This window comes from Grus americana, chromosome 1, assembly GCF_028858705.1.
Source record: "Grus americana isolate bGruAme1 chromosome 1, bGruAme1.mat, whole genome shotgun sequence".
NCBI lineage: Eukaryota > Metazoa > Chordata > Aves > Gruiformes > Gruidae > Grus > Grus americana.
In genome coordinates, this window is record NC_072852.1 from 199,522,712 (window position 1) to 199,546,172 (window position 23,461).

General features: G+C 42.9%; 1 protein-coding gene across 1 annotated transcript in view; it reads left to right on the plus strand.

Moving 5' to 3' along the window:
• The first annotated feature begins 1,763 nt into the window (after positions 1-1,763).
• ZDHHC20 (zinc finger DHHC-type palmitoyltransferase 20) overlaps positions 1,764-23,461 on the plus strand; it is a 50,795-nt gene continuing 29,097 nt past the window's right edge. Inside the window, exons 1-2 of the mRNA XM_054825516.1 lie at positions 1,764-2,002; positions 22,082-22,108. Of these exons, the coding sequence (XP_054681491.1) occupies positions 1,885-2,002; positions 22,082-22,108 (145 nt within the window). The 5' untranslated portion in view covers positions 1,764-1,884. The remainder of the gene's footprint in view (positions 2,003-22,081; positions 22,109-23,461) is intronic.

Consider the following 23,461-nt stretch of genomic DNA (forward strand, 5'->3'; position numbering starts at 1 on the left):
CCTGAGGAGGAGAAGTAGAAAAGGAGGTGCTGAGCTCTTCTCCCTGGGATCCAGTGACAGGACACATGGGAATGGTTCAAAGCTGCACCAGGAGAGGTTCAGACTGGGCATTAGGAAGCATTTCTTAACTGAGAGGGTGGTCAAACACTGGAACAGGCTTCCTAGAGAGGTGGTCGATGCCCCAAGCCTGTCAGTGTTTGGACAATGCCCTTAATAATATGATTTAACTTTCGGTCATACCTGAATTGGTCAAGCAGTTGGACTTAGATGATCATTGTAGGTCCCTTCCAACCAAAATATTCTATTCTATTCTATTCTATTCTATTCTATTCTATTCTATTCTATTCTATTCTATTCTATTCTATTCCATTCCATTCCATTCCATTCCATTCCATTCCATTCCATTCTTCTGTGGCCCCTGGACACATCTCCATGCTTCACAGTCACTCTGAATGTGTCAAGATCAGAGGTAACTGCTTCCTTCCTCTGCTCTGATACCCAAACACACACACGCATGTTCCCACACATACAGGCTGCTGTCACTTGGGCATTTGTCCAAAGCATCCCCTTTCTATTAGCTGTTAGAGGCTCATGGTCTTCTGAATTCCTGATCACCCATCTTAGCATTTTTTCCATCATCTCATCAGCAGGCAAGGCCACAATAATTGCCCAGGCCTTCTGCCAAAGCAATCCTATCGCCATTACTACCCACTTAGCCTCTTCATAATCAAAAGGACTCCGTGGTCCCAAAGTCCAGGCTCTGCCCACCCACACCAGCCACCTCCCCTTGCTGTCTTCTCCAAGCCTTCTCCTTTCGGGGCAGCCCTTTCCCCATGCCGCTAGTCTGGACCGTTAAAGCCTTACATCTCGCCCTATGGATTTTATCTTTTCAGCTACTCCCGGGGCCGGAGAGCTTCCCCGCCGCCGGGGCTCCCGGCACCGCCCGGCAGGTCGGGCTCAGCCGCGGGCGGCCCCTTCCGCCGCCGCCAGGTGTCGCCAAAGCCCCGCGGGAGCAGCCGCCGCCGGGGCCGCCCCGCTGCCGCCCGAGACCAGGGGAAGTGCCCCCAGCAAAAGCACCCGCTGATCTTGAAGAGAAATGGGGATTTTGTCATGCCACGGGCCGTTCCAACCCCGGGATCGCAGGCGATAGTAATGCTATAGTAAGGCTAAAACTTTCAAGCGTTAAAAACGTCCACGTTCAAGAGGATCGGCCCCGCAAAGCGGCGCCTGTGGGTGATGCCTTTCAGGAAGGTCGTGGTGCTGCCTGCGGCTGCCAGGCATTCACTGAAGTTCAGAAAGCAATATAGTAAGCTATTTTAAAATAAACATTGCTGCATTCAGCAAGCCATTTGAGCCCTGTAAGTACACGGACCTGGTGAGCAGGAGGAGGTAACAGCCCGGCAGGGCCCCGGGTATAGCTGCCCGGACCCATCCCGGCGCCTTTGCGCCCAGAATGGCCGGCACCGATCCGCCCGCCCGTCCGGGACTGCAAAAGAGAAACGCTGAGCTTTAGGACCGGTTTTTATGGCTGAAGGCGGATCCCGCCCTGAAACGGCCCCGCCGGTGCAGTGTGAAACCCCCACGGCCGACCCCTCTTGAGAGAGAGGGATCCGCTCGCCTCCCTCCCGGCGGACGGCGAGGAGCGGCGGGAAGAGGCAGTGCAGGGCGGCGGAGGGCGGCAGGACGCCGAGGCGTTTCGGAGCCCGCGGGAAGGAGGCGGTGGTTGAATGCCAGGGCCACCCCTCTCCCGCCCACTGCGGCCCGCCCAGGGCGGGCCTGCCCGCCCGCCCGCCCGGGGCCGGCTCCGCAGCGGCGGCCGTAGTTGCAGCCGCCGCTCGTTGCAGCGCCGGCGCCGATGCCTCCTGCGGCGGCCCGGCAGGGAAGATGGCGCCGTCCCACGTCTTCAAGTGTTGCCAGAGGGTGTTGGCTTGGGTGCCCGTGGCCTTCATCGCCCTGGTCGTGGCCTGGTCCTACTACGCCTACGTGGTGGAGCTGTGTGTGTGTGAGTGGACGGGGAGGGTCGCGGGCGCCGGGGGCTGCAGCTGGGCGGGGAGGACCCCTCACCACCCGCCTCCTCCGGGGGCCTCTTCTCCCCTGCGCCCCAGCGGGGTTTCCTTTCCCTTCGCCCGCCTCAGGCTTCCCTTCAGGCGGGTGAGGGGAGACTCCCCCCGCCCTCAGGCGCTCCCTCCGGCGTTGGGTTTACCTGTTGTCCCCCGCCTCAGGCGCTCTCCCGGGGCTACGGGCGAGGACGGCGGGAGCCTGCCCTCAGGCGCCTCATGGCGGCGGGGACCCGGCGCGGAGTCGCCTGTGCATAAGCGAGGGACGGGGACGGGTGAGAGGAGGCCCAGGCGGGTAGGGTCCGGTGCGCTTCGTTTGGGGAGCGCCTCCTCAGGGAGGCGGTAAGGGGCAGGGAGCCCGCAGGGAGCCGTGAGGGGCAGAGACCCCATGGAGGGGGAGAGGCGGGCTGCCGGAGCCCTCGTGGGGTCTCTGCCTCTCATGTGTTCCCGTGAGAAGTTTCCCCTGTTTTTCCGTTGTTAGTCCGTCTTCCTGATGTATCAAATAACTCCTTGACCACCTTATGGGTGTATTCATTCCCCTCCCTTCTAATTAAGAAGTCCAGTGTCACTGAAGCGTAATGAGTCTGAAAACATCCCGCTTAAGTGGGCAGGGGAAAGGATTTAGGGCTTATGGGGTTTTGTCAGGCCGCGTCAATGCTTTCTGGACGAGGGCTCAGCGTTATGTAAATCTGACTTGCAGACGGTGTTGGTCAGGATGATATTTACCCTTTTCTGTCTTCAGGAGGATGTTGGCTTTCTCCAGGCAGGGTAAATGGAGCGGCACAGTGATGCACAGTATTTAGCAGACTTGGTAAAACTTGGAAGCAGTGTAGAAAACTAAGGAACGTGTAACTGAGTGTTTGGCATGTTTAAGTGAGGAAGCTGAAATGAAAAGAAGAAAAAGCCCAAGAGTACGAAGGTACTAGGTCTACTGGTATCTGTAGGTCCTTGTACTACTTCTATTTGTGTAGAATATGTGCTTTGATATCCCTAGCTAGAAATAAAAGGCTTGTGCATACTTTATATCTGGGCAAACTTGAAAAGGCATCTTTCCATTAGAAATAATCAGTTAGTTTTTTCCTGCGGGACTTTGGTTTTGTATAACTTTTCTGAATGCGCATAGTATTTCACAGCCTTTTGTGTCATCTTTACATATATGGACTGGAACTTAAACCACAGGGAAGAAGTTATTTGGACTTAAAACAGTAGAAATATAGTTGTAAAATAACACTTACTGAGATATTACGTGAAATGTTGACATGAAAGAGTTGCAAATATGTCAGCAAAACTTGCCAGATTGCTATGGTTTAGATGTCTGTGTGAGTAAATAGTACTGGTTTTCTGGGAAAATCGTGCTTAAAATATAAACACTTGGAACCAAATTTTAAACAGTCTTTAATACTGGAGGTCTGGGGCACAGGTAGTTGTTTCAGTAGTCCCAAGAGGGGCTGTGTAAGGTAATAGACTCACATTTTACAGGTATAACATGAAGCTTTTCTGTACCCATTAGAGTCTGACCAGTATGACAAAAGGCAGATGAGGGCTATGGGTTTCTCCTCTTAAGCAGAGAACAAACCCAGAGATTAAGAGACTTGCCCAGGGTCGTACAGGTGGTCTCTGGCTGAATTGGGAACAGAACCTCGACCTCCCAAGTTCCAGCTCTGTGTCTTGATACAGAGTGGGTCAGGGCTGGATGCTAGTGAATAATTTCTCCCTCACAGGCATGGAGAAGCTGCAGAGAGAACTTCTGAGTTCATTAGGGTTTCATTTCTGTGAAAATTATTGAAAGGCTTGGCTCCTGTTTATGCGAGAACTTTCTCATCTATAAATCTGGTTTCTAGACATCTGGCACTTTTTGCTCACAAATCAGCTTTATTCTTAATGTCTGCACATACAGACTATTAAGAAAAAGTGGTCTTTTAATAAGTAAATTACTGATTTTTTTATTGCTGTCATTGAATTTTACAGTTATTACCTGTCTAAATCATACTTGGTGACCAAGAATATTATTTTTATGTGAGTTTCTTTCTGTTGTGGATTTTGGGTTTTGTTGGTTGGTTTTGTTTTTTTTTTAACATGTTGAATTTTGTTTACACTCTTAATAAAAGGTTATCTCATCGAGGGAGACAAAAGGGGTTTTGTGTTTGGGTTTTTGGGTGAGGGTTTTTTTTCCTTTGTGTACTTTTCTCTTATACTGCAGTTGAGTTCAGACTGGCATAGAGAGGATTTATAGCAAAATACAGGATTTTCTTTTTTTCTTGGCAGGTATGTTTACTTTCTCCCAGTGCTCCTTAAGTTTATTTTGGTTTGAGAACTACTGCACCGTGTACTATGAAGAAGAGCAAGGATGTGCCTTTAGCGCACTGCTAATGAATGAGGTGACGCTGGTCTCTGCAGATGGGCACACACAGCGGGCACAGAAGCAGGGCTTATGGCTTGTTGCACTTCTGTGGCTTTGGCAAAGGGCACAGTATGCAGCTGATGTGTGTCTGGGTAAAGGAAAGACAGACGAAGGAAGGGAAGCTTTAGAAAAGACACAATAGAAAATTTCAAGTACTGAGTGTAAAAGAGATATTGAAACCCCACAGACACCAGTGTTTTCTCAAAAGTTATTCTTAAAGATTGGGTAATTGTTAAGATGTGAAGCTAACAAGGAAACAGGAAGAGAGAAGGCCTCTATTCCCCCAACTATTTCTTCTTCCTGTTGGGTTTTTTTCTCTGTGTAGCCCCTGCTCATATATTCAAGGTTAAACATATGTATTCAGTTAGTAGATCAAGTGGGAAATCAAGCCTAATGTAGTATCATGAAATATTCGTAATAATCAAAGTAGAAGATGGCATAGTAAAATTCGGGCTGCTTCTTTCATCACATCACCCTTTTCCTTTCAGTTTTCCTTCTCTGTGCTGCTTGCCCCACCCTCCTCTGCTGGGGTGCTCACATGTTGCTCAGTGGCTTGCCCTTGGTGTCTGATGAACTCAGTCTTACTCTGTAATTCACTGCTAGTATGTATTTACTTGGTTATGCCTCCTCCATAACCCTAAATTATATTCCTTACATACTGGCTGTGAACACTGAGGAGTACTGGTGTGGATAAGATGAAAGGCGATTCATGAGCTAGTCTATTGTTTTCCTCCCATGGAAACAGCCAGCATTGTTGTATCTCTCTGAAGCATTGATGTTGTATGCTGGTGAACACTGGCTTATTTAGACCACTGTTGCTGTGTAGTTGTGATTGATCAGGTAAATTAGCTATTAAGCTAATTGGAAAGATGAAAACAGCCGTTTCTCATCAAATCCTTAGAAGTTGAGGGAATGTCAGGAGAGTAGAAAAAAATCTGTGAACATGTGTAACTGAAGGACTGCAAAAGACTTGAGACAACCTCTCATTCATATTTTTTAAATGTTTTGAAGTAGAAAAATGTGAATGAACACTTTCTTACTAGATTATTTTTTCTTTTCACACATAATTTGCCCAGAGCTCTGTTTACAAGAAAGTGCACCTAGAAATATGTAAGGGATGTTGTAAAGTAACTTTTCATTAGTTTAAAACCATTTCATGTGTTCGTTCTTGTTATCAAAGCATGTTTTGCTTTTAATATTGCTTTTGTAAACAATGGTTGTATTATGCTGTTAGTGAATTGAACTGATTGTGTCTGCTTACCACATCCCTCAGAAGCTCAGAAAAAGTGGAGCTCTTCTCTTGTGGTTTGTTTTCACTTATGGCTGACTTGCATCTTATTACCTATCCCAAATGTTTTTGTAGGTGATTGGCTGTAATACAGACTGGTTAGAGGAGGGTCAGAAGGCACTGTTTTGACATGTAGTAGGAGTTGGTGGGTGAAGCCAGCCTGTTTCCTGTAGGCAACCCTTTTGCTAAAACACTAGTGGAATTTGGTAGTGCAGTCTGCACTGAGAAAAAGAGAAAGAAGTTAACTTTGGCTGAGTTGTCAGCAGTTCATAACTAAGGTGTATTGTCTGGTTTCACTTTAACCTGAACAAGATCTTAATTTTTTTTGGGGGGGGGGGGGGTTACTTCTATAGCAAGAACTATATGTTCTGAAAAGCACAGTCCTGGCTCTTCTCCTGGACTGAGTAAGGAGAATGGCTTGTTTTATGATTCAATTAGTCTTGTAAATGTATGAGTGTTTTCACACCTCAAACTCTGCAACGTATGGAAAAATGTGATTTTGAAAGCTACTGCAGTAACTAGTTGTGTGTTCTTTTCATAGCATCTACTTGCAGAAAGGTTTCCTTTTTTTAATACAGTGTAATGTCTAATGTGTCTAAAATCCTGGCAAACAAAGCAGTTTGTAATTTACAATACATAACTTCATGCTAATAGTTCAAATTGAACTCCTTACTGTTCCAGGAGACTGCAATAGCTCTTGTCAGTAGGGAGACAGCTCTGATTTCCCCAAAGCACAGTCCACATGAGAAACACATGGTTATCTGTTGTAATGCTCCCATTTGAAGAGTCTGTTGCATAAACAGAGAGAAGGTAATTCCATCTGCCTCTTCCAGAAGAAATCTCTACTGAAAATTCTAATGCAGTAGCTATCAAGCAATGGCAAGGTGATGTTAACAGCAGTGTGTCAGTAACTTCTGATTTCCAACTACAGAAAAAGCTACAGTATCAGCACCAAAGTACATTTGCATGTTAGGCATGCAATAAGCATTCCCGTAGGAAAAGAGAAGAAAAGGAACAGCAAATTAAACAGGTTGGATCATTAGTAACAGTTAAATATGTTTATGTGCCTCTCATGAATTTCAAAATAAAGAAATTGAACCATCTTGGATGTACTTAGTTGTGTTGTAGTGTCTCAGCTGAAGCATGCATATTATCATCTTAAATGAGAACTTTTTCTGTTGTTACAAATAAGTAGAATTCCTGTTGAGGTGCTCAGACTGGATACAAATGTATTGGAAAACTAGACACTGAGCTTGAGTAGAAAGATTATCTATCTTCTTATATGGTGCTTTGCACTGTATTGGTTATATTAGTTTATAAGGACGGGTGGGCATGTGCCCTTTATATGGCATGAAATCTGCTCTCTTGGCAGTCCTCTAATGAAAAAAAAAGTTCCAAGAACAACAGAACTAGTCAGCCTGGTTTCTTGAGGAGTTGTCTTGTCTGTTCTTCCTGCTCTTCTGCCAGCGGAAGGACTCCGTCCCTCTTCTCCCTCCCAGCCCTCTATCTGCAGTGCCCGCCCCAGCCTTCTGTCATCAGTTTTCCCCTGTATCTGCTAAACCATTCCTGACAGCTCTGCAGTAGTTGGCATCTTTCCTTGAACCCTAGTTACCATTTGGTCAAAAAGCGTGGTGCGGTGGCCAGTTTGGTGCTGCTTAGCTTGCTGGGGGGTAAGCAGAAGATGAGCACCTGAGCTCAGAGCAGCTGTTTCCTAACAGGGAGCGTGGGCTTGTCTCTTTTACCCATGCAATAGCTTTGGTGAAACTTACTGGCGTCTACTTAGAAGCTCAGTGGAGGTCTCCCACTAAACTTGGCTGAAACTGGTCTGTGGGCAGGCTGGCTTTGGAGTAGGGGAGTGAAGGGGCTTAGGGAAAACAGGGACCTGAGCACAATTATCTGAGCCGAACTAGGAACTCTGCTTGTGGTATTACACTTTTGTTGTAGCTGTGGTTTTTCATTGCTGCAGTGCTTCCTGATCACCTTTTAGATGTGGACTATAAAGCTTTTGTTCTTGGTTTGAAAGGACTTGGATAGTATGAGTACTTAAGATTATGAAAAATAACTTTTCTCAATTTTTTCTTTGATAACAACAGTAGGAGCTTTCTGTATGCCTTTAGAGTTAGAACAGTGAACTAAAAATTCACTTTCACTTTTAATCAGGGGTTTTACATTACTTCATCACTTGCTAGTCTCCAGTTTTCCTATAAGACACTATGAGTAAAAGGACCAGAATTTCAAGTGTATGTTTTCAGTAGATATTACTTTGAGGTCATTGACTGTCTGCATATTGTGAACTTCAGGTTCTGCTGTCTATTGAAATGTAAATAATTAAAACTGTTCTCTAGCAGCTCATGTTTTCATGAGTTAATGTAGACCTGCTTTCCATAATCAAAGAATGTACGGTGTTACGAAGATGGGTATCTGAGCTGAGTTCTCATACACCTGCAGCATGTGAAACACTTGCATGGCACTGTATCTGCTTTTACTTTTGGAACTTGAGACTGCCTGTGATGGAAAATGGGAGTAGGAGAAATCCTAGTTGTCTGTCTAAAATTGTGCCTGTAAATGCTGAAGGTTTGTGGGATTCATTTTTCACCCATTCAGTACATCAGTGCTTGTCCAATTCTTTTTGTTTGACAGTCTCCTACAACTGGTTTAACATGTACTTTCCTTACAAGTGTTATAAACTGTAGGTTCCTGAGTTTCCCAAAACAGCTTTTATGGAGTTTTAAACTCGTTTGTTAACTCCCTCCTCTCTGGTGTATATTCTTCCTGTAACAAGACAAGAGTATTCTTTTTCTTTTTCTCATTAATATGTATGAAATTTAATATAAACGTTTGAGAAGTAACTACAGGCCACTTTTCTGTGTGAGCTGAATCTTCACCAAGGTAAATCAGGTATAAAAGGGATAATGAGACTGCAGTGAATACATTTGCTCTTTTAGCCACTTCCCCAATATTACCACCTCCTGCTGTCACTAAATTGCTATCTGTGAGATGTGCTTAACTCTTCCTCTCCTGGGTCAAGAAAAAAACCCTTTTCCCCTTCTTCTGCTTCTCCCCCTGCCTTCAGTGGAGTGCCTGCTTCATAACCTTTGACTGTTTTCTCTTATCTGTGGTAAAAATCAAGTTCCTCCCTTGCAACATGTCAAGCATCTGCTTTTCCTTTTTTTCCAAAGATCAAATGGCTCATTTGTTCCTTATTCATGTTCTCTTTTGACTATTAAAATTGTCTTACTGTCTTATGAGATTTTTTAGAGAACTGGATCACAAGAACAGCATCCTTTGCCTCTGCAGTTTCTGCAGCGCTCTCTCTGATGCTATATATGGTGCAGCATTGTCTTAGATGTGAAGCACGGAACCATTTTAATCATATGATTTAAAAGAGATCGAGTGAGGGTTTTATCCAGGGTTTTTTAGTTTGTAATATTTCAATTGTGTGTCCTGATATGTATTTGTCTGTAGAGTGGGGAATTCTTGTGCATCTGTTGTGAAGTGCTAGCTGTTTGGTTTTGGGGTTTGTTGTTGTTGTTTTGGTTTTTTGTTTTTGGGGTTTTTTTAGCCTATTTGGGGCAAAATATTTTAGAGATAGAAGTAATAATTCTTCTGTAATTAGGCAAGCTGCCACTGCAGAGAGAATGAAACAAAATTTAGATTAAATCTGAGTAACCTTGAGAGGAACAGACATGATTTGTTTGAAGCAACCTAAACAGCTATTTTATAATCTGGTTTGCAGTTGTCTGTGGTAGACTTAAAAACTTACATTAAGTGCCTCGGCTACTGCCTTGTCATAGTGTGAATGCAGAGAACCTGTTATTGTACCATTTTTCTTTACAAGTAGTCACTGCTTTTAGGTTTCTCAAGTTTGGATTAAAAAACCAAGAGAAGTGAAGTGTATTTCCACATTGTGGGGATTGATGGTACCTGAAGGCTTTCACGTCTATAGGTTTGTGACATGCAGAGTTACCCAAGCATTGCAAAGGAGCCCAAAACAGAGCAAAACTTTGGTTCTGTTATGTTTTTAAAAATCCTATGTAACATGCAGGTCTTTTTTTTTATAGTATATGGAAAATTATGCAAGTTGTGCATAGGATTTTTGTGGGGATCTTTTGTGTGCGTACGTATTTTTATCAGCTTTATCAACTGTTCCTTAAATTTCATGTTGGTTTTTTTGTGGGTTTTTCTTTTTTAATAATTGCATATATAAGAAAAAGCTTGAGTTCAGCCTGGTAATTGCATATGGAGATTTTACTTGCTGTGTTGCAGGGTAGATACCTGCTGAGATAAAGCTAAAGCAGCAGCTGGTGCAGAGGCTAGGCTTGAACTCTTTTAATAATTCATAATTTAGACAAAGGAAAGCTTAAAGACCATTGAGCACTAGATTCAGTCATTTTCTTTCTTTTGTGCAGCTTTTTTCTGTTGACGTTCTCAAACTTTTAAAGATCCTATGTTTCTCCCGTCTTCCCACACTTGCAGAGCCACTTGGGAAACCCTATTGCCAGGGAGCTGTTAGGAGTGGAAACAGGGATCTGTGAGCAGAAACAACAGTCTGGGAGAGCTGTTAGGCACATACAGAACATCAGGAGCTGTGCTGCCGTGCCTCAGCTGCCTGGTTTTATGATAGTCTCCTTTCCTACTGCGTGACAGTGCTCTCCTCTTGCTGCACAACTTCTCTGGAGTTTTAGGCAAGTGGCGGCACTCCTGATCCCATCCTGGTTTATGTTTCATGTGGCTTCTCAGGAGGCATCAGGTTTAAGGGTTTGGGTCACCTCACACTTAGTTGAAGATGTTTAGAAGTGATCGCTTTCCTGATCTAACTTTCCATAACTGTGTGGTTCCTGAGTTATTTGTTAAACCAGTGGCAATAATTCTTGTTCTTCATAAACATGATTTCCCACCAGTGTTCCACTTTCCAGTACTTCACCTGCTAATGTAGATATTCTTGCAACTGTATTATGAAATGCGATACCCTAGGAAGATGTCAGCAAAAGTTACTTCTCTTAGTAGGTGTCATGCATACATCAAACTCTAGTCATTTCTTGCCATGCAGTTTGCCAGTCCACTGTGTTACATCCAGTGCTTTGCCATGGGAACCCTAATGCATTTCTGAGATGTAGTAGGTAGCGCTGTTCCTTACCTTGGCAGGCATTGTATTAGGATTTATAGTATTTCAGCTGACCTTTTTACAGAGTCCTGAGTTAATGCTTTCCAAGAATATGTGGTGAACTGTCAGCAGGCAGGTAATCTCTCAGGATTTTCTTTATTTATTGACTGGAAGCAATATTTACTGTATGAGAGCTATATGGATGATTGTCTATGCTCTTTTGTATGCTTGCCTCTCTGTTTACTCTGAAGTACTTTCTCAGTTTTAGTACAGATCCTCTGGAGTATCCAAAAATCCCTTTGCAGTGGTTCACACAGTCTTTGTGCTGTCACTCTTTCATGTTCCTATGTGGTCTGGTAGTTAAATGAGACCTGATGCAACAAAAACATGTCCTTCTGATCTTGTCCTCTAGCCAAAACTTTGTCCTGTTATCCCTGATGTTTTTTCCACTCTGCAGCACCTGGTTCTTTTGTTATGTTCCTGGGGAGTTGCTGATTATTTCTTCCTTTTTGCAAAGAACTAGAGGAAGTAGCTTTTGCTACAGTCAAGGTTTGTCCTGAGATGTTTCGGTCCAAGTAAGGTTTAATGAGTGACACTTTGTTTTGCAAGAAGAGCAAGCAGCAAAGCCTCCAGCATCAAAAGATGGCAGCATTTGTTATCAACCAGCTTGATGAACGGATTCTCTAAATCACCATGAGAAGTCTTTGAACCTTTACTTATTCCATAAATATTTTAACAATACAACAATTTAACAATAAAACAATTTAACAATAAAAATAATAAAGTATTACATATTTGTTAATATTTACAAGTCCAGTATGTTGAAGACATGAGTTCCCCGCCATTAAAGTTTCCCATGTTGTTAAATGACATGTTTTTCAAAACAAAACTTAGTTATAGGGCTCTGTTTAAAAGCTTGGCTTACTAATATCTTGATGGGAGTTCATGTAAATTACATTACTGGCTACTATGTTGTTAATGTGTTGCTGGTAGAAAATTAGCTCTTCTCATCATATGTAGTTCCATATTTAATCTCAGGTGGCAAATACCAATCAAACCTGACCAATGCTACAAAAAAAAAATTGAACTTAAAACTTCATTTGAGGAATCCAGTGACCTCATGCATGAGAGGTGGACAGCTTGCTGGGCAGTTTGATTTCTCCCATCAACCGATGAACTTGGCAGCAGCAAAATTCTTCTCTCAGAAAAGAGAGTGCCTAATACTTTGTAGTGACGTTTACAAGGAGATTTTTATACACAGAGTTTTGCAATGAGATTTTATCTTAGTATTTGTGTAAACACTCATTGCAAGCAGAGCCAGTCAGTAAGGAGACAACTGATCTTGGAAGAGTCTGAAGCCAACTGCAGAGAAGGCTGCCTGATTAACAAAACAAATCCCTACCATCAGCTGATGGTTCTCGCCACCGGGCAATGGTTCGTGTCTGCAGGTCACAGCAGCTGCGTCTGGAATTTTTGTTCTCCACAAACTGACACCTCTACTCTCCTGCCGTCATACTTCTCAGCTGTGTGGAATAGTTAAATAAAGATTGTCACGCTCTTTTCATGTGTCTAGAGTAGAAGTAAATGGATTTACTAGTAGCATCCTGAGCCATTAAGACACTCAGCTTTGAGTGACCTTAATATTCAAGGCGGGTATTGACTGGCAGTTACAACCGTGAATTAGTGAAGAGTGTTCTTTTTTTGAAAAGAAATTATATCTCCTTAATCACCTGAAAAAATCTGTTATAGGAATGCTGTTGGGTTTTGGTTGGGTGGAGTTTTTTGTTTGGTTTGGGTTTTTACTTTGAATATATTGATGGTTTCTAGTATTACCTGCAGAACACCTAATCTCGTGTATAAGACAACTCTGTACAACATGTGATACTAGCACTCTGTCAACACCAGCTAATTACCCTGTTTGTGTCTCCTGTCTCTTGCAAGTGTCCTCACAGTGTCTTAACTACAGAACCACTGGAGTTACTCCTGACACAAAAAGCCCTTTCACAAATCCAGATACTTGAGTGTAGTGTTACTATGGGCATGATCTGGCCGGCTGGAGTGTAAATACCTCTTCTTCCAATGTAAATGTAATTAATTAGTGGTGTGGACATAAGCTAGCCTCACTCAGATGCTTCTGAGTTTCCATGCCTTTCTGCCGATCCTATTTTTTCCCATTCCCCTGTGTGCCAGAGGGAGCACAGCTCACTGACTTGTGCAAGTAAGAGCTCTCTTTGTCTTTCAAGAAGAAACCAGGGTTTCTTTCAGCTGTGTTTGATGGCTTAACGGCAATATTGGAAACAACTTATGTACGGCACTTCCAAACTACTGGGTGATAAAGCTGTTATTGTTACAATAAAGTAGAATTTTGGGGAAAGATCTGCATGAACAAAGTCCAGTAATTCAAGTAAGCAGCTGAGGAAAGCATATAGAACTAATGCTAGTGTTTAAAATCCATCAAAATGCAAATAGAATGAGTAGTGGCAACAGTGATTAAATAGCTGAAGAAAATCAAGTTACATTAGGCTTCTTTGGGCAATCATGGTAAATTGAAAGTGAATAGTGCTTCTCAGGGAACAGGGCTTTTCAGGGACAACAAACCTGGTATGTTGCTGCAGCTGAATGCTAACTTTATATGAAGAAAAAGCCTTTAGTTATTTGGGCTGATAAATTTCTTAATACATTGTGGTTCTGGGTGTGGACCCAAGTGTGGGACTGCGAGGTTAAGACCTGGCAACGTGTCCTCCTGCATGCTAACCAAGTGTAACTCTTGAAATAATTTAAAAGTGCCGGCACCCTTGGTGAGAAGACCATTAAGAGGCCTTTGGTATAACTTTCAGGAATAGAGAGATAAGGAGTCATTTGTAGGATTTTGTGAGTTCCAGAAGTTAGCTGCCTTCGTAGCTGTTTTTTTGAGCTGTGGAAGTGGTAGCACTGAATTTACTGTTCCCACAATATATAGCAGAAATCTTTTCAGTTGTTACAGCTTAATTCATCGCTAAATGTTACTCAGTACCCAAGGAGTATCTTGCATTGATTATGCTAGTTTTTGCTATATCCCTGTTTGTATTTGTGCGCATACTCTCTGCATTGAGGCTGAAAAGACCTTGGCTATATAAAAAAACTCCTCTGTTATTGTGGCAAGAGAATGTTTTCTGGGCAGCAAGCCTCTGGCTGCTCTATAATACTTGCTATAGTGAAAGAATTGTGTTAATATTGTTTTAACCATACAACAAATCTTAATAATCACTGGTAACAAATAATAAAAAAGATCTGCAGTGCAGCTTGAACTGCCCTATTTGAAATATTAATGCATTTTACCTGTCCCTGTGATAATGTTTCTTTGAATCCTGTAGCAATGGGCATAGCAATCATGAACATAGAAAATTTGGTGGCCGTAAACAACAGAGCATCCCCCTTACAGCAAGGTGTCTCTTTCTTTGCTGCATTTTCTTCTTCCTTTCTCCTCCCACCCCAGATTTCTCCCCCCACACACTCCCTGCAGTGCCTTCGGAGGCATCATCTTGTGATCACTTGAAGTAGCAAAGGAGCTCACTCAAGTGATGTTGCTGTGCACAGTGTGCGTGAGGAGTTTGGGCTCCAGATTGTGTGCTTGTGGAAAGGGCTGCACTGCTTTAAGGCATCAGTGGCTCTGGCGGGGTTTCATTTCCCTGTCCTGACTGACTGTGCATAACCCAGGACAGCAAGAGGCCATTCATTGCTGTTCACCCTTAATCACTGCAATTCCCTGCTGTTTGTAGTTAATCAAATTTGCCTTCATTGGTAGCTCAAATCTGAGCTGAAGTGTCTGGGAAGGCAAGTGCTCGCTTTTGCTATATCTGCCCGCCATAGAAGAGCGGGTAGGTGCTTGAGAGGGGTAACTTCGTACACCCCTGCAGCAAGACTTGTCCACCGTAGGTCATGCTTCTGAGACAAGCAGTGTTAGACCTGGGCAATGGTGCACCCATGCTGCAGACCAGCCCCAGGCAGTGCTGCCGCTGGGGCATGCAGTGTGGCAATGTGTGCTTCTTCATGCCGGTGCAGCATGAAGGCCTATAGAGCCACCTCTCCTGCCTCACTGTTCTATAAAATACTACTTTCTGAATGACTTAGCAGTGCATTGGGGGGAAACCTGTGTCTGGGAGGACTGGAGATCTGGAGTGAAAAAATAATCTAGCACCATGTGAAGATAAAACAATTCTAGGTTCATATGGCTCAAATTTACGCAGAGGACATTCGTTCCAGCTGGTGCCAAGTCTCGTGTGCAATTCCTGGGCCCCCATAGCCTTTCGGCAGGGACCTGGCAGCATCTTCCTGCGTTGGCTTTTGGCTACATGATGCTGTCAACTCAGTCGTCTTGAGTCATTTGTCTAAAAACAACTCCCTGCTGCTTAGGGAGGAAAGCACCTAGTGGTGCCTGCCAGTCAGGAAATAAGAAATAGCTCAGTGTGGAAAGGTCACAGAATTACAGCTTTTAGAGAACAGCGGAGAGGTGCTAAGGTCTTCATGCTCTGGCAGTGCCCTGTAACAGAAGTCAGATAAGTATTTGCTAAAGGGAATTCACTCATTGTCTGTCCCACTTGTGTCAGTAAGTACTGTTTCTACCATCTTCTTGTGAGTGATTAAGGTCTTGCATTTGCAAATTACGTTACCATGAATTTAAGTTATACATTCAATTAAATGCCATTCTCTGAACAAATGAAAAACTTGGGAAAATGTCAGTGGTGCTTGCCTTTGCAGATAGGGTAATGCCCGTGGGGAGTTTCTGTTGAGTTTTAGTACTGGTAACTTCTGGAAATACATATATGTGTGTGTATGCATGTGTATATTTATATTTTAACCCTTTTCCTTAAAAACCGAGAAAAGTTAAGGCTGTACTTAAGGTGAAGGGATGCAATTATACATTTATCACGATTTCTTCCCACCCATGATGAATGTCAGCCAAAATGTGAATGTTACTCTTGAGATTCATGGAAAGGCTGTAATACCCAAAGCATGACTCCTGCTTGGAGCCATCGTAGGAGGGGACGGGGGAAATAAACATAGCACATCATAACAAGATCAGTTCTTTTCTTTTTCTATAATTCTACATTAGTTGCAGTTGAATTTCTTGCTCTGCAAGGAGCATATCTGGCTTCAATTGGAATATGCCTCTTAGGGCAGTAGGGAGATGTTGTGTGGGGGTTTTATAGAGTGGTGGGGTTTTTTCTTCCAAGGTTGAAGGTGACTGTGTCTTCTTTTAGCATGCCTCTTGCAAGGTCTTGGCAGATCATTCTTTGCCTAAGAATAAAGAGATTGGGTTTTTTCCTATTATGCAGTGATTGGGAAGGTGCTTGAACGCTTCATAGAAATCCTGAAAAGAAGCCTGAAACTGAAAGCAAACTAGTTCCCTAAACACACTTGTTCTTCCAAGATGTTCTGGGAGGTTTCCTTGAAGCAGCTTTAAAAATTCTCCAGAGCTTTCTGAAATTTGCACCTCTGTCAGTCCGTACTCCAAGAAGAATGCTTCCAGCAAATGACATTTTTCCCCCAGTCTCATTTGTTATACAACTAATGATGTCCCTATGTCTGCAGGATTGTTTCCTGTGATAATCTATAGGCTTCCGCCTCTTTCATTGTTGTGACGTAGGTGAGATGAAAGATAACAGACAACAATGTAAGGAAGAGTATCTAGAAAGAGGTGTAATGAACAACTGGGGTCATGAAGGAAGAAAGTGTCTTTGCTGCCAGGGGTGATGCTAGGTGTCTAAATCAAAACTAAGACAACTTTTTCCTTTGTCAAAGTCAAACCTGGAATTTCTTTTTGTCCTCTAAGCTGACCAAGTTAAAAAGAACATTTGAATCCAGCCTAATAAAAGTACATTTGAATCCAGCTGGTGCAGGACCGGCTAGCAGAGCGTATTGGTACCTGGACAAGCTGCAGCAGCATGAAGTTCCATGTAGGCCTGTTTACCTCTCTTCACAGGTAGGCTTTGCTCAGCTCCTTCCTTAGTTGGACCATGTGTTGGGTTTGCATGGCAAGGTTTTGGTAGCAGGGGGGCCACAGGGATGGCCCCTGCAAGAAGCTGCTGGAAGCTTCCCCCGTGTCCAGCAGAGCTAATGCCAGATGGCTCCAAGATGGACCCACCGCTGGCCAAGGCCGAGCCCATCAGCAATGGTGGTAGCACCTCGGGGATAACAGAGTTAAGAAGAAAAAAAAGAAGAAAAAAAAACAAACCAAAAAAAACCACAGCAGCAGCTTTTGCAGCCAGAGTGAGAAGATGTGAGAAACTTTGCAGACACTAAGGTCAGTGAAGAAGGAGGGAGAGGAGGTGCTCCAGGCACTGGAGCAGAAATTCCCCTGCAGCCCATAGTGAAGACCATGGTGAGGCAGGCTGTCCCCCTGCAGCCCATGGATGATGATGGGGAGCAGAGATTCCGCCTGCAGTCCATGGAGGACCCTATGCCAAAGCAGGTGGAGACACCTAAAGGAGGCTGTGACATTGTGGGAAGCCCGTGCTGGAGCAGGCTCCTGGCACGACCTGTGGCCCCATGGAGAGAGGAGCCCGCGCCGGAGCAGGTTTGCTGGCAGGACTTGGACCCCGTGGAGGACCCACGTTGAAGCAGTTCATGAAGGACTGTAGCCCATGGGAAGGACTCACAGTGGAGGAGTTTGTGGAGGACTGTCTCCCTTGAGAAGGGACCCCACGCTGGAGCAGAGGAAGAGTGTGAGGAGTCCTCCTCCTGAGGAGGAAGGAGCGTCAGGGACAACGTGTGATGAACTGACCACAACCCCCTTTCCCCGTCCCCCTGTGCCACTCGGAGGGGAGGAGGGAGAGAATTCGGGAATAAAGTTGAGCCTGGGAAGAAGGGATGGGTGGGGGGGGAAGTGTTTTAAGATTTGGTTTTATTTCTCATTACTCCACTCTGTTTTGTTAGGCAATAAATTAGATTATTTTTTTCTAAGTTGAGTCTGTTTTGCCCGTGACGGTAATTGGTGAGTGATCTCTTCCTGTCCTTATCTTGACCCGCGAGCCTTTTGTTATATTTTTTCTCCCCTGTCCAGCTGAGGATGGAGAGTGATAGGGCGGCTTTGGTGGGCACCTGGGCTCCAGCCTGGGTCAACCCACCACAGGCTGATTTTGGAAACTGTGAGGTAGCCAGGGTAAAGCTCTGAACTGCACTCAGACAGGGTTAGTTCACTTTGTTCAACTTGCTTGGTGCTGTAGCGCTGAGACATTGAATCCTTTGAAATTATGAGGCCATCATGGAAACTCTGTGTGTGAGCATGCGAGTGCTGCCTTCTGAGCTCTTTGCAATGAAACAAATGGCAGACTTCACTGCCTAGTCATATTTTTATCCTTCCCTAGCAATATCTTGCTAGAATTTTGTAAGTCTTCTCAAGAAACCAGAAACTTAATGTTAAGAAGCTGTCCCATCCCACTCAGTGGGTTAGGGTGAGGTTAACTTTTTAATTCTCTGCGCGGTAATCGGGAATAACAACAATTACTCTAGAGGTTTAAACAAATCACAAATTTACTTAAAACTCAGCAGAGCTACAAAAGATAGAGGCTTGGCAAAAGTTACAACAATACTTAAAACTTAGCGGAACTATGAAAGATAATGGCTTAGCCAAACTTGTATCGCTATTACCCTAATGTGTCAAAAGTGAAGTTAGAGACAATGAAAGTGGTATAGAGGAAAAGAGAAAAGATATCACCACCCTTGGATCCAGCGATGTTCTCTGCTCGTAGTTGTAGTCCTTAGGTCACAGGTGCGTGCCAAAAACTTGTTTCCCCTTTTTTTAAACAAATGTGCCCACCCCATAGGCAGGAGTCTGTCATCACTGAGCAGGCACAGTATGTGCTCAGAAATGTTCTAGAAATGAATCGGTGGGTTATGGCGGTCTTGGGGGTCTCACTGTCCCCCTGCTTCGGAGCTGACCAAGTGAGCAATGATCTTTCAGAGGCACACGTGCGCAGAAGACAGATGGCCTTCGCACGTTTCAGGAGTAGGGGAGTGGGCTCACGAGATGTTATCCTGCCTCTGCAGGTTCCGTTCTTGGTCGACACTCCCTTATCGTCAGCCCATCCCTGCCCACGTCTAGACAGATTTTTGCGATATTCACTTGTTATCAATGCCTTACAGAAGCCAGTCCTAAGAATATTTTTGCTCTTATTTTTCTTTTAGTAGCTGAGCAATAGACTGATAGGGGGATTTTAAAATCCTCAAAAGAACAGGTGTTCTACAATGCTTATGTCTCTGAAATATGGACAGGTTTGTGTTGACTGCAGAGCTGAAGGCACTGAGTTGTGCATCTAATCTAGTGTATAGCGCTGTTCATCCTGAGGTTAACATATAAATCATATGCAGTGCTTATTTTGTTCAAAAAAGTATCAGTAAGCAAAAAGGCATCCTGCTTTTTCCCCCATCCCACTTCCCCAAGCAAGAAACCATGTTTTAGAAATATTTAAAGTGAAAATGGTATTAATTGAGCAGATGCCGATGGCAGGATCTAAGTAGTTAGAGGCAGCAGAGGAGAAAAGCAATAGAAAGCTAAGTTTGTCGCTTAAACTACAGGCCAGGCATGATGGGCCACAATGGTAATGTCTTGTTCTGTGGGGGTTTTTCCTGAACCAGAGTTCAAAAGCTAGAATTGATTTCTTGATAGTATAAAGCTGCTTGTTACATTGCCAGCTTAGCAAATACTTACAGGTCTGTTTTATGTAAAGATTAAATATTAACTTATTTAAAGGAAGGCTTCACTCTGTAGTATAAAGAGCCTGTAAAACTGTTCATTTGCCATTTGCTGAGTGAATTTGGACAAGTAGTAGGATTGCTGTTCATTTAATCTGCCTAACGATAACAACAGTGAAAGGGATAGAAACAGAAACACTTAACTTGCACAGACTTCTCAGGCAGAAGAGAACTGGCCATCTTTTATTTTTATTTCATTTGAGGATGGTAAGACAGGATGAAAATTACAAGTGTTTCAGTGTTGGCTTTTACCTCAAACTGCAGGAGTTGGTCAAAGTAAAATTTTTCAGCACAGTCTAATAACTCCATTCTGACCAAAGGGACCTAGATGCGAAAAAGAAAATTATCTTCCTGGTGCTGTGAAGCTTTAATTAATTTTTATGAAGTTTACTTAGGGATCTTTTTGATGAAGTCTCACAGGTGATGTAATCTTAAGCTTTTTTTTTTTTACTGCGTGTAAAGACTTCATTATTTTGAGTTTTCAAACATCAAATTTGGCTCACAATTTTGTTTTGTACTGAGAGCGGAAATGAGGCTACAGATTACGGAATGCTTTAACCAGAATTACTTAAAAAAAAATTCCTGTAGTTTTATAGATAACGATGTTCTCTCATCCCATTAGAGGATAATTAACAACTTTTTTATATTTCATGTCTAGGGAAATACATGTTTGTCCAGCTGTGTGCAAAGGTGTTTACTTAAGATATATGAGGAGCGAAAGACAAAGCTTAATCTAAAGTATTTCTAGTATTTTTTTGAAGTTGAGCAAACAACCCTACTCAGCAAGCTTGTTTCAATTTTCACATTTTTAATGATTTTTATCTTCTCCTGGTGCTGTTGAAAAAGTTTTAACTGGAGAAATAAAACATTAGTAAAATTTCAAGCAAAAACACTGATAGGATTTGCTTTAAAAATAATACGACTTCAGTAGCATGCAGTGGAGTAGTATTGAGACTGTATCATGACACAACGGGACCTGTTCTTCTATTTACATACATACTTTGCAGGTAATCATGTGCTTCAGGCTGTTTTTCTGTATGGATTGTGTCCCTGTTTCAGACAGAAACACAGGAGGAGGATGTGCAAGTATGCATAACTAATATGAAATTAAGCTATTCTTTATGATTGACATCCTTTAGTTTGAAGCCAACCTTGTTCTGTTCTAAATGGTAATTTCCTTCTTTAGGTGGAAGGAACCAGAACCTTTTCCATTAACTTCTTAGAGGCTTCCACGGGCAGATGGGGGGTGCTGAGTGGATATTTTAAGGGAGGAGGGAAAGAAAAAACAAAACAAACCCAAAAAACCACATCTGAACAAAAACGGGTCATCTATACATTGAGACATCACCTCATTATGTCTCTTGTTGACTATAAAAAGAGACACAGTTACATAATATAGTTACAGACCCTTTTACTATAGATATCTGCAGTTAAGTGAGACACATGCCACCTCTGTCACCAAAGTAACCCTTCAGAAGGAAGTCTGCAATGCAAACTGAAGCCCTGCAGATTTAAGACTCTAGCGTGCTTCTGGAAGAAGCTCTTTTGAACTGGCACACAGAGTAATGGCTGTAGAAATCTCAGAGCTGAGAGAGAGGAAACAGTCTGGAGTGAGGTGAACTGCAGTAGGCAGGATGTGCTCTGTTAACCTTTTATTCGTGCTAATGACCAGAAGCTTAAATTTGCTGTATAAGATGAAGAGTTGGGAGAAGATCCTTTCCTCATTGAATTTCAGGAATTCATTGTCTAAGGAAGAGATCCATCAAGGGGAGCAATACGAACAAAGTGACCCCATAAGTATGGCACTTCCCTGTTCAGCATCTTACCTGAACTGATGAATGAAGTGTGAAGGTTTTGGAAAAGCCTGAGGGCAGGAGGGTGCACTACTAGTCAGGCAGTATACAAGGTAGATTTGAACAATAGAATTTGCTTTGGGATAAAAGAAGATGAGGATATAGGAGAGAAGGAAGTGGAGAGGTTTTAACTGTGCCTGAGGAATTGAGGTCAGGGGAGAAAAGTCAAAAATAGCATGTGACAGGAAGAGAGAAGTGGTGGGAAAAAAATGAGAGGGAAGTAGGTTACCTGTAACAGTTTCACAGGGACTTCTGTAAGAACTTCATTTTATTTCATTTTCTGCTTTCTGATGGTATACCTGTTGGCCTAGTTGTTGACATGCCTCAGAAGACTTTGCTAGGAGCATATCTGAAGGGGAACATGCATAAATTATGATCTAATTAATGCCTGTGAAAAGGAATGTGCTCTCTTGGTTAATGCAGGGAGCTGGATCTCTTCAGCTCTTCCCCTGACTCACCGAGCCTCAAGGGCTAGCAGGAGGAATACTAACTCCTGTTTTACTCCAGAGGCGGGTAGGGAGGCTCTACTAACACCTGAAGTACATTTTGGAACAAGTCAGCTATCTCATATATCTCACTTCTAGCCAAACTTCTGATTCAATATGGATTTACTTACCATATATCTCTTTTTTTTTTCTCTTCCAGTTACTATTTCTTCAACTGCAGAAAAAGGTAATTTTTTTGTTTGTTTTTTGAAGATATGAATAGTTTTGTTACACACAAGTCTTAAGAGATACAGAATTTAAATGTACTGCTTTATTTGTAAGCTCTGTATAGTGAGTAGATTAATGCTAAGAAACAAGGTAAATATTGTGAGGTTGAGTCTGTTTAGCTTCTAGTATCACAAGCTTGGGATAATGACAAGACCTGTGAGTAATGCAACTATGATTTAGGTTTACAAATATTTTTAAATGAGTACCTTCTAAGAACAGAAAAGGGAGAAGAGAGAAGGAACTGCAGCAGATCCACAAGTCCATTTTCTCTTTATTCCTGAACACACCCTGTGACCTGGAAGACTTCTGGAAGAGGAGGAATTGTTGTTCTACTGCTTGCTATTTTCCAAACAGCTTGCCAAATTCTTCAGAACTCCATTCTTTATGACTGGTTAGGGCTGTGCAAAACCCAACTGTTTCAAAGATGGCTGCATATTATAATTTTAAATTTCCAGGTCAAGTGGTTGAGGCCTTGTTTTGACAAACTTTACTTAAGTCTTTATATTGGCTTTGGCAAGTATATGCCACAGTGGGTAGTACTTACAGAGATACCAACTGACCAAAACAATTCCAACATTCTTGCTGTGCCACTTCTTTTAATTGTGAACAAAAAGTAGTCTAAAGGATGATTTGATTCCAGAAGTTCAAAATACAGATTTATTTATTTATTTTATTGAAATACAAATGATTGATGGGATATTTGTTTGGGAGTTCATTTTGGCTTATTGGGGAACATGAGTGGTAGGTTAAGCATAGATTGCATTTTGAGTATACATGGAGGGTTGTCTTCAGAGCGTGAGACCACTGATAAGAGGCTCTCATCTCTCAAATATTTTTGCAAAAGAGCATAGAATCTGGAGCTAATCTAGCGGTTTTCTTCCTGTTGGGGAACATCCAAAACACTGTGAAAGGAAGGAATTTTCATGGAATCTGTCCTCTTTAATCTTGTAATGAAAAGGTGAGAGTGGAAAAACCTCCAAAATAAACGTTCAAGATGGGAGCTGTGTCTTACCCTGGATTTTTGTATCACAATGCACAGCTGGGCTTCACCTAGACTTCACAAAATTCTACAGGTTGCTGCTGTGCTTTACTGTTGACCTGTATATGAATAAGTATTACTTTCTAGTTTCTCCCAGAAAGGCAAGATCCATGTCTCAGTTAAGGAAGTCTGGCAGAACAACGATGTTGATGTTGCATAGTCAGATCTCTGGCTTTAATACAAATGCAGTGGCTGTCCAACTGAAGCAGGTGCTCTTAAATCTACCGGAGAAGAAAAATGCTTGATTAATTAATGAGACTGACAGTCTTGTTG